Genomic DNA, 13,964 nt, shown 5'->3' on the forward strand with positions numbered 1-13,964 from the left:
GCATTTGTAATTTGTACAGAATTTTCCGCAATATTACCATTTTTATTATATTTATTTGTCCTATCCAGGAAAGAGGTTTCATAACAAATTTTTAAGTTCTGCTCTAATCTCATTCAATAAAGGGATATAGTTTGCTTGGTATAGCTTTACCACAGATGGAGTAAGTTTTATTCCAAGGTAAAAATCTGTTTTCCCCCATGTAAAAGGGAATTCTCCCTGTAAAGCTTGTTGTTCCTTCTTATCTATATTTATATTCAATATCTCTGTCTTTACAGCATTGATCTTAAAATTAGACAATTCTCTGTATTTTTTTAGTTCTTTTACCAAAGATATCGTCTGAATATGCTATTTTATGTTCCTCTCCTCCTATCTTTAGGCCTCTTATGTCTGAACTCCTTATTGTTGAAAATAGGGGTTCTAATGACAAAAAAAACAAGAGGGGTGAAAGCGGACACCCTTGTCTTGTACCATTCATCATTTCAAAGGTTGACGATAGACTTCCGTTAATTTTCACTGCGGCCGTAGGGTAGTTGTACTTTGACCCACTCAACCATCCTAGGGCCTATTCCTATATTCTCCAATATTGTTATAAATCCCCAATCTACTCTATCAAATGCTTTTTCAGCGTCTATTAACAGAAATAGAGTGGGGACCTTTTTGCTTTTAGCGTTCTATAGCAGGAGTAAAGTTCTTATTCCATTGTCCTTCCATTCTCTTCCAGAGACAAAACTCATTTGATCTGCATGGATCCATTCAGGCATCAGTTCTTTCAATCTACCTGCTAGTACCTTCTTATGTACTTATGCTGACTTTTAAAATAAGGACACTTACCTGTCCAGGGCACCCGCGATGTGCTCAGCCGAAGCCAACCTGTCCATCAGCTCCGGGTGGAGGCGCTGGCATCTTAAGAAAGGGAATCGGGAAGTGAAGCCTTGCGGCTTCACAGCCTGTTTCCCTACCTCGCATGTGCAAGTCACGCTGCCCATTCTGACTGGTCCCTGCTGTCTTCTGGGACCTGTGTGTCTCCTAGAAGACAGCGGGGGGACAGAGGAGGGGCCAGACATGGCGTAGATCGTCACAGATACTGCAGCGATGTTTTGCTGGAAGTTGGAGAAAATACTTGTATTAGACAGGTATCTGCTCCCCCTCCCCCTGAAAGGTGCCAAATGTGATGCCGGAGGGGGGGGGGGGGGGGGGGGGGGAACGACTGGATAAGCGGAAGGGGCACTTCTCTGTCCTTCCAGCACTTGTCCGAACTCCTCCGGTTACACGTCCACCACACGCCAAGGCAGCTAGGAAGTGGGTGGAAGCAGAGAAGGAACACAGCTACCTCGTTCCACTCTGTTACAGTCACATACGCAGTGTTGCTCCTCAGATATCAGGGGGATACCAGGGGAAAGTACCACACAGAGCAAGGCTGAGCTGGGCTGGGAAAAATCCTATTGCTCCATTAGGGGGTTAGGAGATCCGGAGCTCCTACGGTGCTCTCCTATCCAGCGCCATTACCAGGCCCCTCCCTCTGTAGGCTGTGGAGAGGATCCTCCTGTGTCCCCACTCTCCTCCACAGTGCTCTTTCATTTCTATTTTAAACTTAATGGGTTGTTTTACAAGGTGAAGGTTTAAATAAACTTTAAGTCTTAGACAACAGAATCTACCACCAGAACAAACTGCTTTTTAGTGATCTCTATTTTCACTGGAAAGAGTTTCCCACTGATTCTCAGTGGGATGAAAATCTTTTCAGGGTTAACTTTTCATTCCCCTCAACATCTGTGTCCTCTAGAAGAGGCATTTCACTTTCTGACTCCAACATAGAATGGCTGGAGTGAATAAGGAGCTTGATGCTATTTAGCACTCTGTAACACGAGGGCTGAATTAAAGCCATTAGTTATCCAAGAAATTCTGACACTGCAGAAAAATCTGCCTTGATCAGGTAGGCGTTTGTTGAGTGCCGGAGATAGAGCTAGAAAGGATGCAGAGATATGTTAAAAAAAAGTCCTGCTCCAGTGCGAGCGCAGCATCGGCACTCAGAGTGTTTTGTAGGCCTTTCTCTGTGGGGTACTCACATAGTAAGGTGCGGAAATTAGATAAGTATGCTCACATGCAGCAACCTGGGTGTCGACCATCCTGTAGCAAAGTCCACTTGGCAAAAGGGTGGTAGTGAGTGCCTCATTACCTTACAAAGGGCTCTAGGCAGAAGTGGTGGTAAATGTATGACTTGTGGTGCAGATGTAAAACCTAGTCATCCACCTGATACTAAGCTTTTGAATGGTGGAATGTTTACCTCCAAGATTGAAAGGTTAAAGGAGAAGTTTAGCCAAAGCTTTTTTGGCTATATTTCTATCGATCACAGAAGTGCAGTTCGTTTTACGCTCCTGTGACCCGTTTTCATCCGACAGTAGGCTTCACGTCATAGAGCCAGTTCAGAGCACCTGGCTCAACCTCTCAGCACTCTGCGGTTCCGCCGCTTGATCGTTTTTACAGGTGACGGGAGGAGACACCCCCCCCCTTTCGCTACCATTCGGTGCTTCTCCGGGCTCTCCCGTGCCATCGGGGAAACAGAGAAAGAATCGTCCGCCGCCAGATGACAGCCATAGTGATGACTGGTGACCATCTGGTCACCAGTCATCTCTATGACCGTCGGAGGCCCTGGCACGACGTTATGACATCACGTCCGGACCGCGGATGTAAACAAAGCTGCGATCGCGGCTGGTAAGCATGAGATCGTGGATTTTTTTTCCGATCTCATGCTTTTCAGCCTGGAGGAGAGATGTGGGGTCTTATTGACCCCGTATCTCTCCATAAAGAGGACCTATCACGAACGATTCCTATTACAAGGGATGTTTACATTCCTTGTAATAGGAATAAAAGTGATAAAAAAAAAAATGTAAAAGAAAGTGTAAAAATAAAAAAAATAAACAAAAAAATTATTTAAAACTCCCCTGTCCCCGGTAGCTCGCACTCAGAAACGAGCGCACACGCAAGCCCCGCCCACATATGTAAACGCTGTTAAAACCACACATATGAGGTATCGCCACGTGCGTTAGAGCGCAACAATTCTAGCACTAGACCTCCTTTGTAACTCTAAACATGTAACCTTTAAAACATTTTAAAGCGTCGCCTTTAAGTACCAAAGTTTGGCGTCATTCCATGAGTGTGCGCAATTTTAAAGCGTGACATGTTGGGTATCTATTTACTTGGCCTAACATCATCTTTCACATTATACAAAAAAATTGGGCTAACTTTACTCTTTTGTTATTTTTTAAATCATGAAACTTTTTTTTCCCCAAAAAAACGCGTTTTCAAAAATTTTTGCGCAAATAATGTGTGAGATAAAAAGTTGCAACGGCCGCCATTTTATTCCCTAGGATGTCTGCTAAAAAAAAAATATATAATGTTTGGGGGTTCTGAGTAATTTTCTAGCAAAAAAAATGATGATTTTTACATGTAGGAGAGGAGTGCCAGAATAAAAAAACGTGGTTAAAGGATAACATGTTCACTTGCTGCCTATTATATCCCACTTTAAGATGTCATTTTAATGAGATAACAAATTATTATTCACTTTACCGGTCAGTGGTCAAAATGTTATAGTTAATCAGTGTAAAACTATTGGCCAAGAAAATACACATTTTATTTTTATTAGCCATTCCCATTGTTATAAGGTAAAGTCTTGTCAAACACTGGACACAAGTTTGATAGCACAGTGGCAAAAAAAAATCAGCAATAGCCTAAGATTTTGACCTACCGCATTTTTCGCACCATAAGACCCACTTTCCCCCCCCCCAAAAAATGGGGGAAAATGTCCCTGTGTCTTATGGAGCGAATACTGATGCTTTGCTTCTCTGCGGAGGAGAGGGGACAGGATGTGAGCCGCATCCTGCCAGGGGCATACCAAGGGGGAGCGGGGGGAGGCGGTCCTCTCTGGGTGCCAAAACATGTTACGGGGTTCAGTGGCGTCGCTATGGGGGTGCGCTGCGCACCCAGGTTGAGTGACACCATCCCGAAAGTGGCGAGAGCCCTCTAAAACCTAGGTGCGTCTTATGGAGCGAAAAATACAGTATTTGACCTATTTTAACCTATTTTTCCCGCCATTGCTTAAAATGCTTGAGGTCCTGTCTGTTATGGAATTGCAGACCAGTTCGAGCAGAAACTAAAATGACTTTTAGTATATTCCTATTGCATAGAGACTAGTGCATTTGCTAGGAAAGGATAGGTAGCATGTGCATGTGTGTATGTATGCGGCAGGTTGGCAGCCCTGCGCCAAACGACATACCTGTACATTGCTCGCAGGCAGGGAGCACACGCCTCCGCAGTGCCCGCTGGGTTCAGATTCCTTACAGAACCAATCAGTCTTCAGGTCCAGGCCAATGATTTCTGGCCTGAACCTGCTGATCGGTTCTAGCAAATGAAATGCCTCCTCTGCCTGTGAAATGTAAACACAGGCAGAGGAAGTGATGTCACCCTCCCCTTGTGGAATCCTTTTCAGTTCCAGAGCGCGAAGAGAGGACATCTAAAAGTGAGTTGCACCAACACTATACTGACACAGTATACATAGGCACACTCCCCCCCGCCCATTCGCCCCCCAGTTAACCCCTTCACTCCCTGTGACTGTCACCAAGTGCAGTTTTCAGATTTTTCACTGATCAATGTACTGGTGTTACTTGTGACACTAAATAGTGTTAGGGCAGTTAGTAGTAGGCCCAGGTAGCTTTAGGGTACCCCCCCAATAAAGGTTTAACCTCTTGATCGCCCCCCCATTAACCCTTTCACCCCGTCACCAGTGTCACTAGTATAGTGTACAGATCTATTTTCTAATCGCTGTATTATTGTCACGGGTGACGCTAGTTGGTTAGTTTCACCGTCAGTCTTGTATAGCGTCAGGGTACCCCCATATATTACCCAATAATGGTTTTAACCCCCTGAACACCTCCTAGTTAACCCTTTCACCCCATCACCAGTGATCACTGTATTAGTGTCACGGTGACGCTAGTTAGTTTTGTATAGCGTCAGGGTATCCGCCATATATTACCTAATTAAAGTTTAACCCCCTGATCGCCCGGAGGGTGACATCAGTTTTTAAGCGCCAGTTAGGGTCAGTGTCAATCCCAGGCAGCGTCATATTAGTGCCAGTAGCGCTAACACCCACGTACGCACCATACTCCTCCCTTACTAGTATAGTGTTTGAACAGATCAATATCTTAAGTGTTCCCAAAAATGCAGCGTTAGCAGGATCAGCCCAGATACCTGCTAACACCTGCGCAAGTACCACCAAACACACACACACACACACCCTGTCCTGATTCTATTATACACCATGGATAAAGTCACCACTGTACACAATGCAGTTCAACCCAACGGTGAATGCAAATGCCCACACAACTGCATGAAAATCAATCTCTTAATAGTCCTTTATATACGAATACAATTTGTGCCAACGATAGACTACTTTAGAAAATGTAGGTATGAATCTTGCTAAAGTAAAGCAATTGCAGCAATACTTCTAAGTAGAGAAGTATATGAAGTACTTACTTTTTGGGTATCAATATCCTGTCTAATAGTCATCATTTCTTTGTTAATTACTTCTTTTTGCTTTTCACTCTCATTAAGACGTGCTATTAGGTCCTGCAGCTCGGTTTCCTTTTGCTGTAAGTAAAAGAGATGAAAAAAGCTCACAGCAGCCATACAACCTGTGAATTCATTTAACTCTAATATAAAGGATCAAGTACCTCTTTGAATTCTTCTCTTCCATCACTGATATACTTTTCTATATCCTTCATATACAAGCTGATTTTTTTAACTTTTTCTTTCATTTCATTTAGCTGCAGAGAAATAGGAGAGAAAAGTATTTACAGAAGGGAGAGAAAAAAATTATCAGAAAGAGAAGCTAGAACACAAACTTTTCCCAATACAACACGAGAGGAATAATTCCCATCATTTGAACTTCCAGTTCTATCTAGCTCCAAGTGAAATTAATACAAATGCAACAAAACTCACGTCAACACATGTTGAAATGCACTTCTTGATGTATATGAACACGCATTAACACATTGTAATGTGTGCTGACCTGCCTTATATGTGTCAAAACTACTCTTCTCCAAACATTGGTGAGCATGAGCTTTGCCAACAGTAGAGCTCTAGGGGCCTTCTTTGCAGCATGCTGGCAGGTGACATGATTTTCTACTCAGGCTGTGGCTAAAGAAAACAAAGTATAAGTCTTTGTACACCATTTGCATTGGAGCCGACAACGGGCGACATCAATTCTGTTTTGCAGTAAAACAATACTTAACAAGAGCAGTGAGTTTGATTTCGGGGCAGGTTTACTACAAGGTTACCGCTTGATTTTTAAATTCCTTCCTCATCTGCTCTAAAGCAGCAATGTGATAGAATGAAATCTGACTCTTACCACTTCCTAATTGTGCATCTGTTTGAAGTAATGATTGGTTTCATCCATAGTCATAAATCTAATGCAGACCTTTGCAAATCTGTTGCAGTTGGCTGTCTTGTATTACAGATGCAGAGGGGCACCAATATATAGAAAAACTGTTACAAAGAATTTGCCAATTTAGAAGCCTGATTTGCATCCAATTGTTGCGACAAACTCCGTGTCAGACCCTGGTCACTTTAACCAACATGTGAGAAATGGCTGTTAATACTCACACCACACTGTCACCAATATGTTACAATGACACTCTCAGCCTTACTCGTAAAACTTTCCAGCTTGTGGGACCACAATCTAAGTGCCAGCACACAGAGTGATCTTCACTGGGTTTAGTTAACTTTGCAGTTAACCTGTTACACCCCAAATCAGCCACTACTAGATAGCTTATAGGACTATCAACTATTTACAATGACCATTATGACTTTTAATAAATATCTGTAATACCCTGTTTCCCCGAAAATAAGACCTAGCGTGATCGTCGGTGATAGCTGCAATATAAGCCCTACCCCCCAAATAAGCCCTACCCTGTTTCCCCGAAAATAAGCCCTACCCTGAAAATAAGACCTACAAGGACTTTAACTAGGGCTTATTTGGGGGGTAGGGCTTATATTGCAGCCATCACCGACAATCACGCTAGGTCTTATTTTCGGGGAAACAGGGTACACACTGTCACAACAGACAGAAATATTCCAGAGATTAGCCATATAGTGCTCTTTAAAGAGACAGGGATTCTTTAAATCGGTAGTAAATACTGCTTGGACACTTGTATCTATAGGTAAGCTTATAATAAGGCTTACCTATAGGTACAAGTAATATCTCCTAAAACTGCACAGCTTAAGAGTTATTCACGGTTTCTGCAGCTAGTGACATTACCGACACATGCGCTCTGAAGGGACAGCATACTCACGCCATCCTTCAGAGCTCTGTGCCACGGCCTTGACACCTGTGCGGAAGTAACGTATTCACAGCTTGGCCATTCAAACGGGCGGAGCCCGCTAACCCAGAAGGAAGACCAGGTGAAGATGGAAGCCATGTCAGCGGTAACCATGTGCTGCTGGAAGGCTTTGTTTTAAAGGAAGTCTTTCTTAATGTGCTAGTATACAATACTACTGTCTTGATTAGCACATTATGCCATGACCTGACAGGAAGATTTTTTTCTTTTTCTTTTTGTTCCTGCAAGTTTACTACCACTTTAGGTTCTGTCTTCTTAGTGTGGTGGCGAAAAGGTTAACAATTTTAAAATATATTTTAATATAAAAACAGGTAAAAAAAGTTTAATTTAAATAAAAAAAAGGGATTACAAAAAAAAAAAAAAAAAAAAGACAATGCTGCAACAGAAAAATAGGGTTTAAGAGTGAAAACAGTTGCAAAGTTCTGGGTTCTGTTAGTTAAGATTTTGAAAAAGAATTAATGAATGGGTCTTTTGCTGATCAGGTAGGACAGGATCAGTATAGATCAGGCCTACATGACTTTTAAGATATCAATTAGTCATGTGTAAGACATTTTATGGCATGCCATATACACCTAATGTGTTTACTTACCCTGAGGTCTAGAACGTAACAGAACTGGAATGCTCTTACAGCTTCATGATGGCTAATTCCACTTCCCTCTTTGAGAAATACTCCTGGCCCTTTAAGAGGTTTATGATGCTGGGAGGTGGAGCTTGAGATTACATGACAGCCAATCATGGCGGTCACGTGATACGAAAACTCCCGATCGCAAGAAGCGGCGCTAAGGACCAGGCAGCCGATGCCAAGGGGTTAAGATGATAAGCAACTACCGTCATACTGCAGGGTTCCTTTCCAGTCTTCCAATTAAGGCATTCAATTAGTTTTAGATTTAGCTATTAAGAGGTCTGGGCAAAGTGAGTTTTATGGTCCTGCTAGTAAAGTTGGCTGTGGAGGTAAGCTGGCTTTGAGTCTCCTATTCTACAAATGTAAAACCTAACATTTCATATTCTTGATATGTTTGGATATATACCTGTGGTACTATGTACTTGTAAGAAAAAGTATTCTGTTCTTTTTTATTGCTTCCTTTGTGTGAAATACCTGGTGTTCCTACTAGTCCTCCTGCTTTCCTATTAAAAATTAAATCACACTAGGTATGAAAGCCCAGCACAGTCAGTTTTTTAGCTGTGTGGAGATGTGCACTGCGATACAAAATAAATGGGCTCAAATCACACTGCAAAGAATAGCATGCCATTTGAACAGGAATGTGGTGCGATTCCTGTCAGAATTGCATGCGATTTCCCGCACTGCCATCTGAAACAATTCGCTGATGATCGGGAGCTGGAGCTTCACTGGTGGAACCCGTCATGCAGGAAGGTTTCTCGCACCGCTCTTGTGCGAACCCAGGCTGAAGTCACTATGACAAGCCTGGGTTCACACAGGAGCGGTGAGGAAACCGAATGCGATTCGGACAGGAATTTCACCACATGCGATTCTTTGCTGTGCGATTTGAGCCTATTAATTTTATATGGGCTCAAATCACAACGCAAATGCATCGGCTTTGGGTATCTGAGCATTTGCACGAGTACTTGTGCAAAACCCCGGTATCGGCACTGATACTGGTATTGGTGAGATGTGAGATAGATATATATATATATATATATATACACACACACACACAGTGGTGTAGTGGGTAGCACTCTCGCCTAGCCGTAAAAAAGGGTCGCTGGTTCAAATCCCAACCACAACACTACCTGCCTGGACTTTGCATGTTCTCCCTGTGCCTGCGTGGGTTTCCTCCGGGTACTCAGGTTTTCTCCCACACTTCAAAGGCATGGTGGTAGTTTAATTGGCTTCTGTCTAAATTGGCCCTAGTATATGAATGTGAGTTAGGGACCTTAGATTGTAAGCTCCTTGAGGGTAGGGACTGATGTGAATGTACAATATTTTTGTAAAGTGCTGCATAAATTGATGGCGCTATACAAGTACCTTAAATAATGATATATATACACAAACACACACACATATATATATATATATATATATATATATATATACATACATATATATATATATATATATATATATATACATACATACATATATATATTTCTTTATATTTAAATCTATTTATATATTCATTCCCTTTCAACTCTATTTTAAACTGAATGGGTTGTTTTACGAGGTAAGGGTTCATGTATACTTTAAACCTGTTTCCTGTTTTTCTTTTTTTTATTGAATATTTGCAATAAAATAAGTTAAATAAAAGGATTTTAAACAACAAGGCTGCCCTGGGTCTTCTCACACAGTTTCTGGGGTGCCAAGTTCTCAATATCATCACAATTATGTCACAAATTTCCTTGATACACGTGTCCCATTGCATTCAGTGCATTTACACTCCAAGTTCAGTTGAGTTTTAGTGAACTATAAATGGAAGATTTACCCTTTCTTGTACTGCTCTGTAGCTGGAGTCTTTCCTCTGTAGGATTTCTTTCTTCTCCTGATGAAGTTTTTCCATAGTGTTATCCAGGGGGAATACTTGTTCTCGAGCTTCCTGAAGATAAATATTTTAGAGTAAATTATTTTGCATAATACAAGCAAGAATTACTTGGTGTAGCAATGACAGATCTGTAAGCCCCAATTTACAGCCATTTCATGTCTATATGCATGCATGACTGCATGTATTTTTTTCAGGATAATCTTTTTGCTAGTGACAGCAGCAGAACATGTATAGACAATAAGTGTCAGCACAGTTACTCAGGCTAGGTTTTTAATTCAGAAAACAATGTTATTTGCAAAGAAGATGCTGAATGTACAAAAGCATGTTACGTAAACACAAAAAAAAGATGGATATCCATAGTACAAGAGTACAATACAGAGTTATCAGGCATAATTAGAGCAGATACAGTGGTAGTATGAATATCTGAATTCATTAATCCTGGAAAGAGCATCCCACAAGAAATTAAAAATGGGGGTAGGGGTGGGGGTAAATGAGTCACAGCGCTATTTTGGGCTGCTGAACGTGTAAGCACAAAGATGCAGAACAAATCAGCATTACAGGCAACATATTACAAGGTTACAAACATAAGTGGAAAAAAAATCCAAAGACACATCATAAAACCTTTAGCATATTATCATGCATTACAGGTGTCTGACTGCTTCAACAATCTATCCCAGATTTTGTTATATTTCGAGGGACAACCTCTGTGAAGGTAAACCAGTTTCTTGTATGGGAGTGTGGAATTCACCTCTGTTAACCAGGCCTGAAAGGTAGGAGGAGTGGCCTGCATCCAGTGATGTACGACAAGTTTACAGGCACTGAAAAGGGTTTCATGCAAAAAACAGTGAGGAACTTGTCCATGTCAATATCTGGAAGTAGGCCAAGTATACACGGTTTAGGAACTAATTGGAGTGGGGACCTCATACGATCATGCATGAATTTGATGATATTGTTCCCAGTAAGCTTAAAGAAAGTGCAAGAAAGTGCCCATTTCCACTGAGCAGCGGGGACACAATGGGCTGTGGTTTGGGCAGTATCTGGAAACCCAGAGCAGAGTTAGGTACGTTCTATGTATGATATATAGTTGCGCAATTTGGTCTGACAATCTAGGTGAGACTAGTTTGGTGCCTTACAAGTTCCTCATCCCACTCTACATCCTCCAAAGACACAACAACTGACTCCAATGTAGATTTGACCCTGTCAGCTATACTAGTGGCAGCGGGGATGTGCAGGGCATTGTACAATGCTGATATCAATTTAGTGAGTTCTGAGCCATGGATATCTATCGGGGGCAAAGATTGAAGGGTAGAGATAATGTCTGGGAACGGACCACATAGAGCATGGTGAAGCTGTAGCTACCTAAATAGCATACGGTTAGGAAGCTCAAATTCCTCTTTCAGAGTTTGGAAGGGCTTTGGGCCTAGAGGCCTATGCACTTGGTAAAAGGTATATCACGCCCAGGGGTCAATATCAGGTATGGAGGGAAGTTCTTGTAGTTGGGGGTTGTGCCACAAGAGAACATGTGTATGAAGCGGTGGGGTGTTAGTTCGACTTAGAGCTAGCTCCCAGACACATCTGTGATATCTCAGCAAAGGCTCACGTGTGTTCACTGCACTAGACTGTCCACCCTCTTTAAAGATCACCTGTAGGGGCAGGTAAGGTCCTCGGTTTGGCTGTCTACAAACTAGTGTTTGGTATCGAATAGCTTCGGTCTTATCTAAGTGATAGAAATGGGATGGGTTTTTAAGGATGAGCCAATGCAATTTATGTCTACCCGATGCCCAAATAAATGTATTAAAGATAGTACGGATTGTTTTACAAATTTTAAGGGGGAGTAGTACTGGGGAATGCCAAAACATGTACAAGAATTTAGTTAGAAGGATCATCTTGACACAGTATATTCTCCCCATAACCCCCAGGGGAAGACTTGCCCATGACTGTGTGCAAGTTTTTAGAGAGGTAAATAGTGGTTCAATGTTGTTTACTGTGTAATCCTGCAACTCCTTGGTGACTAGGACCCCCAAGTATTAGATAGCTGCCACCCTGTTTAGTGGGTAAGAACCTGCACTACATGATGGCGGGTAACTGTCCAGGGGAAGGATTTGTAATATTCCCCAGTTAATGCATAACACTGAGTGTGCCTCAAACTTCTCAAGAACCTGCAAAGCGGCATACGAGGAGCCGGTGTCTTCTACGTATAAAATCATGCAATCTGCAAACATTCCTACAGATTCCACAAGAGAGCCTGACCGAAGACCACGAATATTGGGATGTGATCTAAGTGAGATGGAAAGGGGTTCAGCTGCAAGGGCGTATAGTAATGGGGACAACGGACATCCCTGTTGTTCCTCGCCCAAGAAGGAAGGAGTTGGGCACGCACCCATTCTTTGAAACTCAGGCCACAGGGGAGTAGTAATGAAATTGTACTAATTTGATTAAATTAGGGCCAAAGCCCTTTAGACATTCCCAGAGGTATCCCCACTCCATGGAATAAAATGCTTTAGCCGCATCGAGCACCACTACCGCTCAGGTGGCAACTGAATTATGGTGAGCCTGAATGTTACTATAGAAGTGGCGTTCATGGATGTGTTTTACCTGGGAATAAACCCAGGTTTGCTCGGGGTGTATAAGGGATAGGATGACTTGGTTAAGGCGTATGGCCAGAACCTTTGCTAGAATTTGAATATCCACTAACAGGGAAATCGGGCGGTACAATTCGGGGTGTTGGGGGTCCTTGTCCGGTTTAGGGATTACAATAATCAGGGCCTCCCTCATGGAGTCTGATAGGACACCCTCCTCAAAATATATTTATACATGGACAATTCAGGGACTAGAATAGGCAGCGTAAAAATATAGGGGGAAGCCGTCCTCCCCAGGTGCCTTGGCTGGGGCAAGAGTGGCAATAGCAGTAGCAATTTCATCGTCAGAGAGGGGAGCCTCAAGGCAAGCTAACTAGGCTTTGGTCAGTTGAGGGAAGCGAATAGCCTGTAAGAAGGACTGACTGTTTGATGTGGTAACAGTCACTTGCGAGGAGTATAAAGATGCATAATATGAACAAAATTCTGCAGCAATCAGTGAGTCAGTCAGTTGGGTACCCTGCATACCCAGCAAAATAATTATCACCAGGGGGCCTAGAATCTTGGTGGGCCAAGTAGACCAGCAGTTTTGCAGCCCTCTCCCCTGCTCAGAGATTTGTTGCCGACAAAAGAGGAGCTTTTGTTTAGCCTTTTCGTAGTGTAGTTGATCAACAAGATGGGTTTGAGATTTTAACGCAGAAGAAATGTCGGAAGAGGGATCTGCCACAAAAGTGTCAGCAAGGGACGTCAACCGGTTGGTGGCCTGTTGAAGATTAACTTTGGGGGAGGCTTTCAGTCTAGATAAAAGGGAGTGGGTGTGTAGTTTAAACTGATCCCACCGAGGCTGTAGCAAGGTTGGAGTTGAAGTTACAAGTCCATCAAGTCCAACCTATGTGTGTGATTATATGTCAGTATTACATTGTATATCCATGTATGTTGCGGTCGTTCAGGTGCTTATCTAATAGTTTTTTGAAACTATAGATGCTCCCCACCGAGACCACCGCCTGTGGAAGGGAATTCCACATCCTTGCCGCTCCTACAGTAAAGAACCCTCTACGTAGTTTAAGGCCAAACCTCTTTTCCTCCAATTTCAATGAGTGGCCACGTGTCTTGTTAAACACTCTTCCGCAAAAAAGTTTTATCGCTATTGTGGGGTCACCAGTACGGTATTTATAATTTGAAATCATATCTTCTCTTCTCCAGAGAGAATAAGTTCAGTACTGCAACCTTTCCTCATAACAAATATCCTCCAGATCCTTTATTAACCAGTTAACGACCGCGCCATAGACGAATGACGGCTACAGCGCGTCTCAATAACTCTGGGAAGGTGTACATTGACGTCCTCCCAGAATCCTGCTCCCACGCGCTCCCTGGGGCGCGCACTCTGGAATATCCGTGACCGGCGGGCATCATGGATCATGGTAAATGGCCGCTGACAGCCGTTTATCACGTGATTGCTCCGTCAAATGACAGAGCGATCACTTGTAAACAAACCAGCGTCACAT

At 42.7% G+C, this 13,964-nt stretch overlaps 1 protein-coding gene across 2 annotated transcripts in view; it reads right to left on the reverse strand.

The window, feature by feature from the left end:
* The window catches only part of RAD50 (RAD50 double strand break repair protein), a 463,790-nt gene that overhangs the window by 148,742 nt on the left and 301,084 nt on the right, over window positions 1-13,964 (reverse strand). For both annotated transcript variants that reach the window (XM_073620674.1, XM_073620673.1), the window contains exons 18-20: window positions 9,827-9,937; window positions 5,724-5,816; window positions 5,527-5,640 (exon numbers count right to left, since the gene is read on the reverse strand). In XM_073620674.1, coding sequence (XP_073476775.1) covers window positions 5,527-5,640; window positions 5,724-5,816; window positions 9,827-9,937 — 318 coding nt within the window. The remainder of the gene's footprint in view (window positions 1-5,526; window positions 5,641-5,723; window positions 5,817-9,826; window positions 9,938-13,964) is intronic.

This window comes from Aquarana catesbeiana, linkage group LG03 (genome assembly GCF_042186555.1).
Source record: "Aquarana catesbeiana isolate 2022-GZ linkage group LG03, ASM4218655v1, whole genome shotgun sequence".
NCBI lineage: Eukaryota > Metazoa > Chordata > Amphibia > Anura > Ranidae > Aquarana > Aquarana catesbeiana.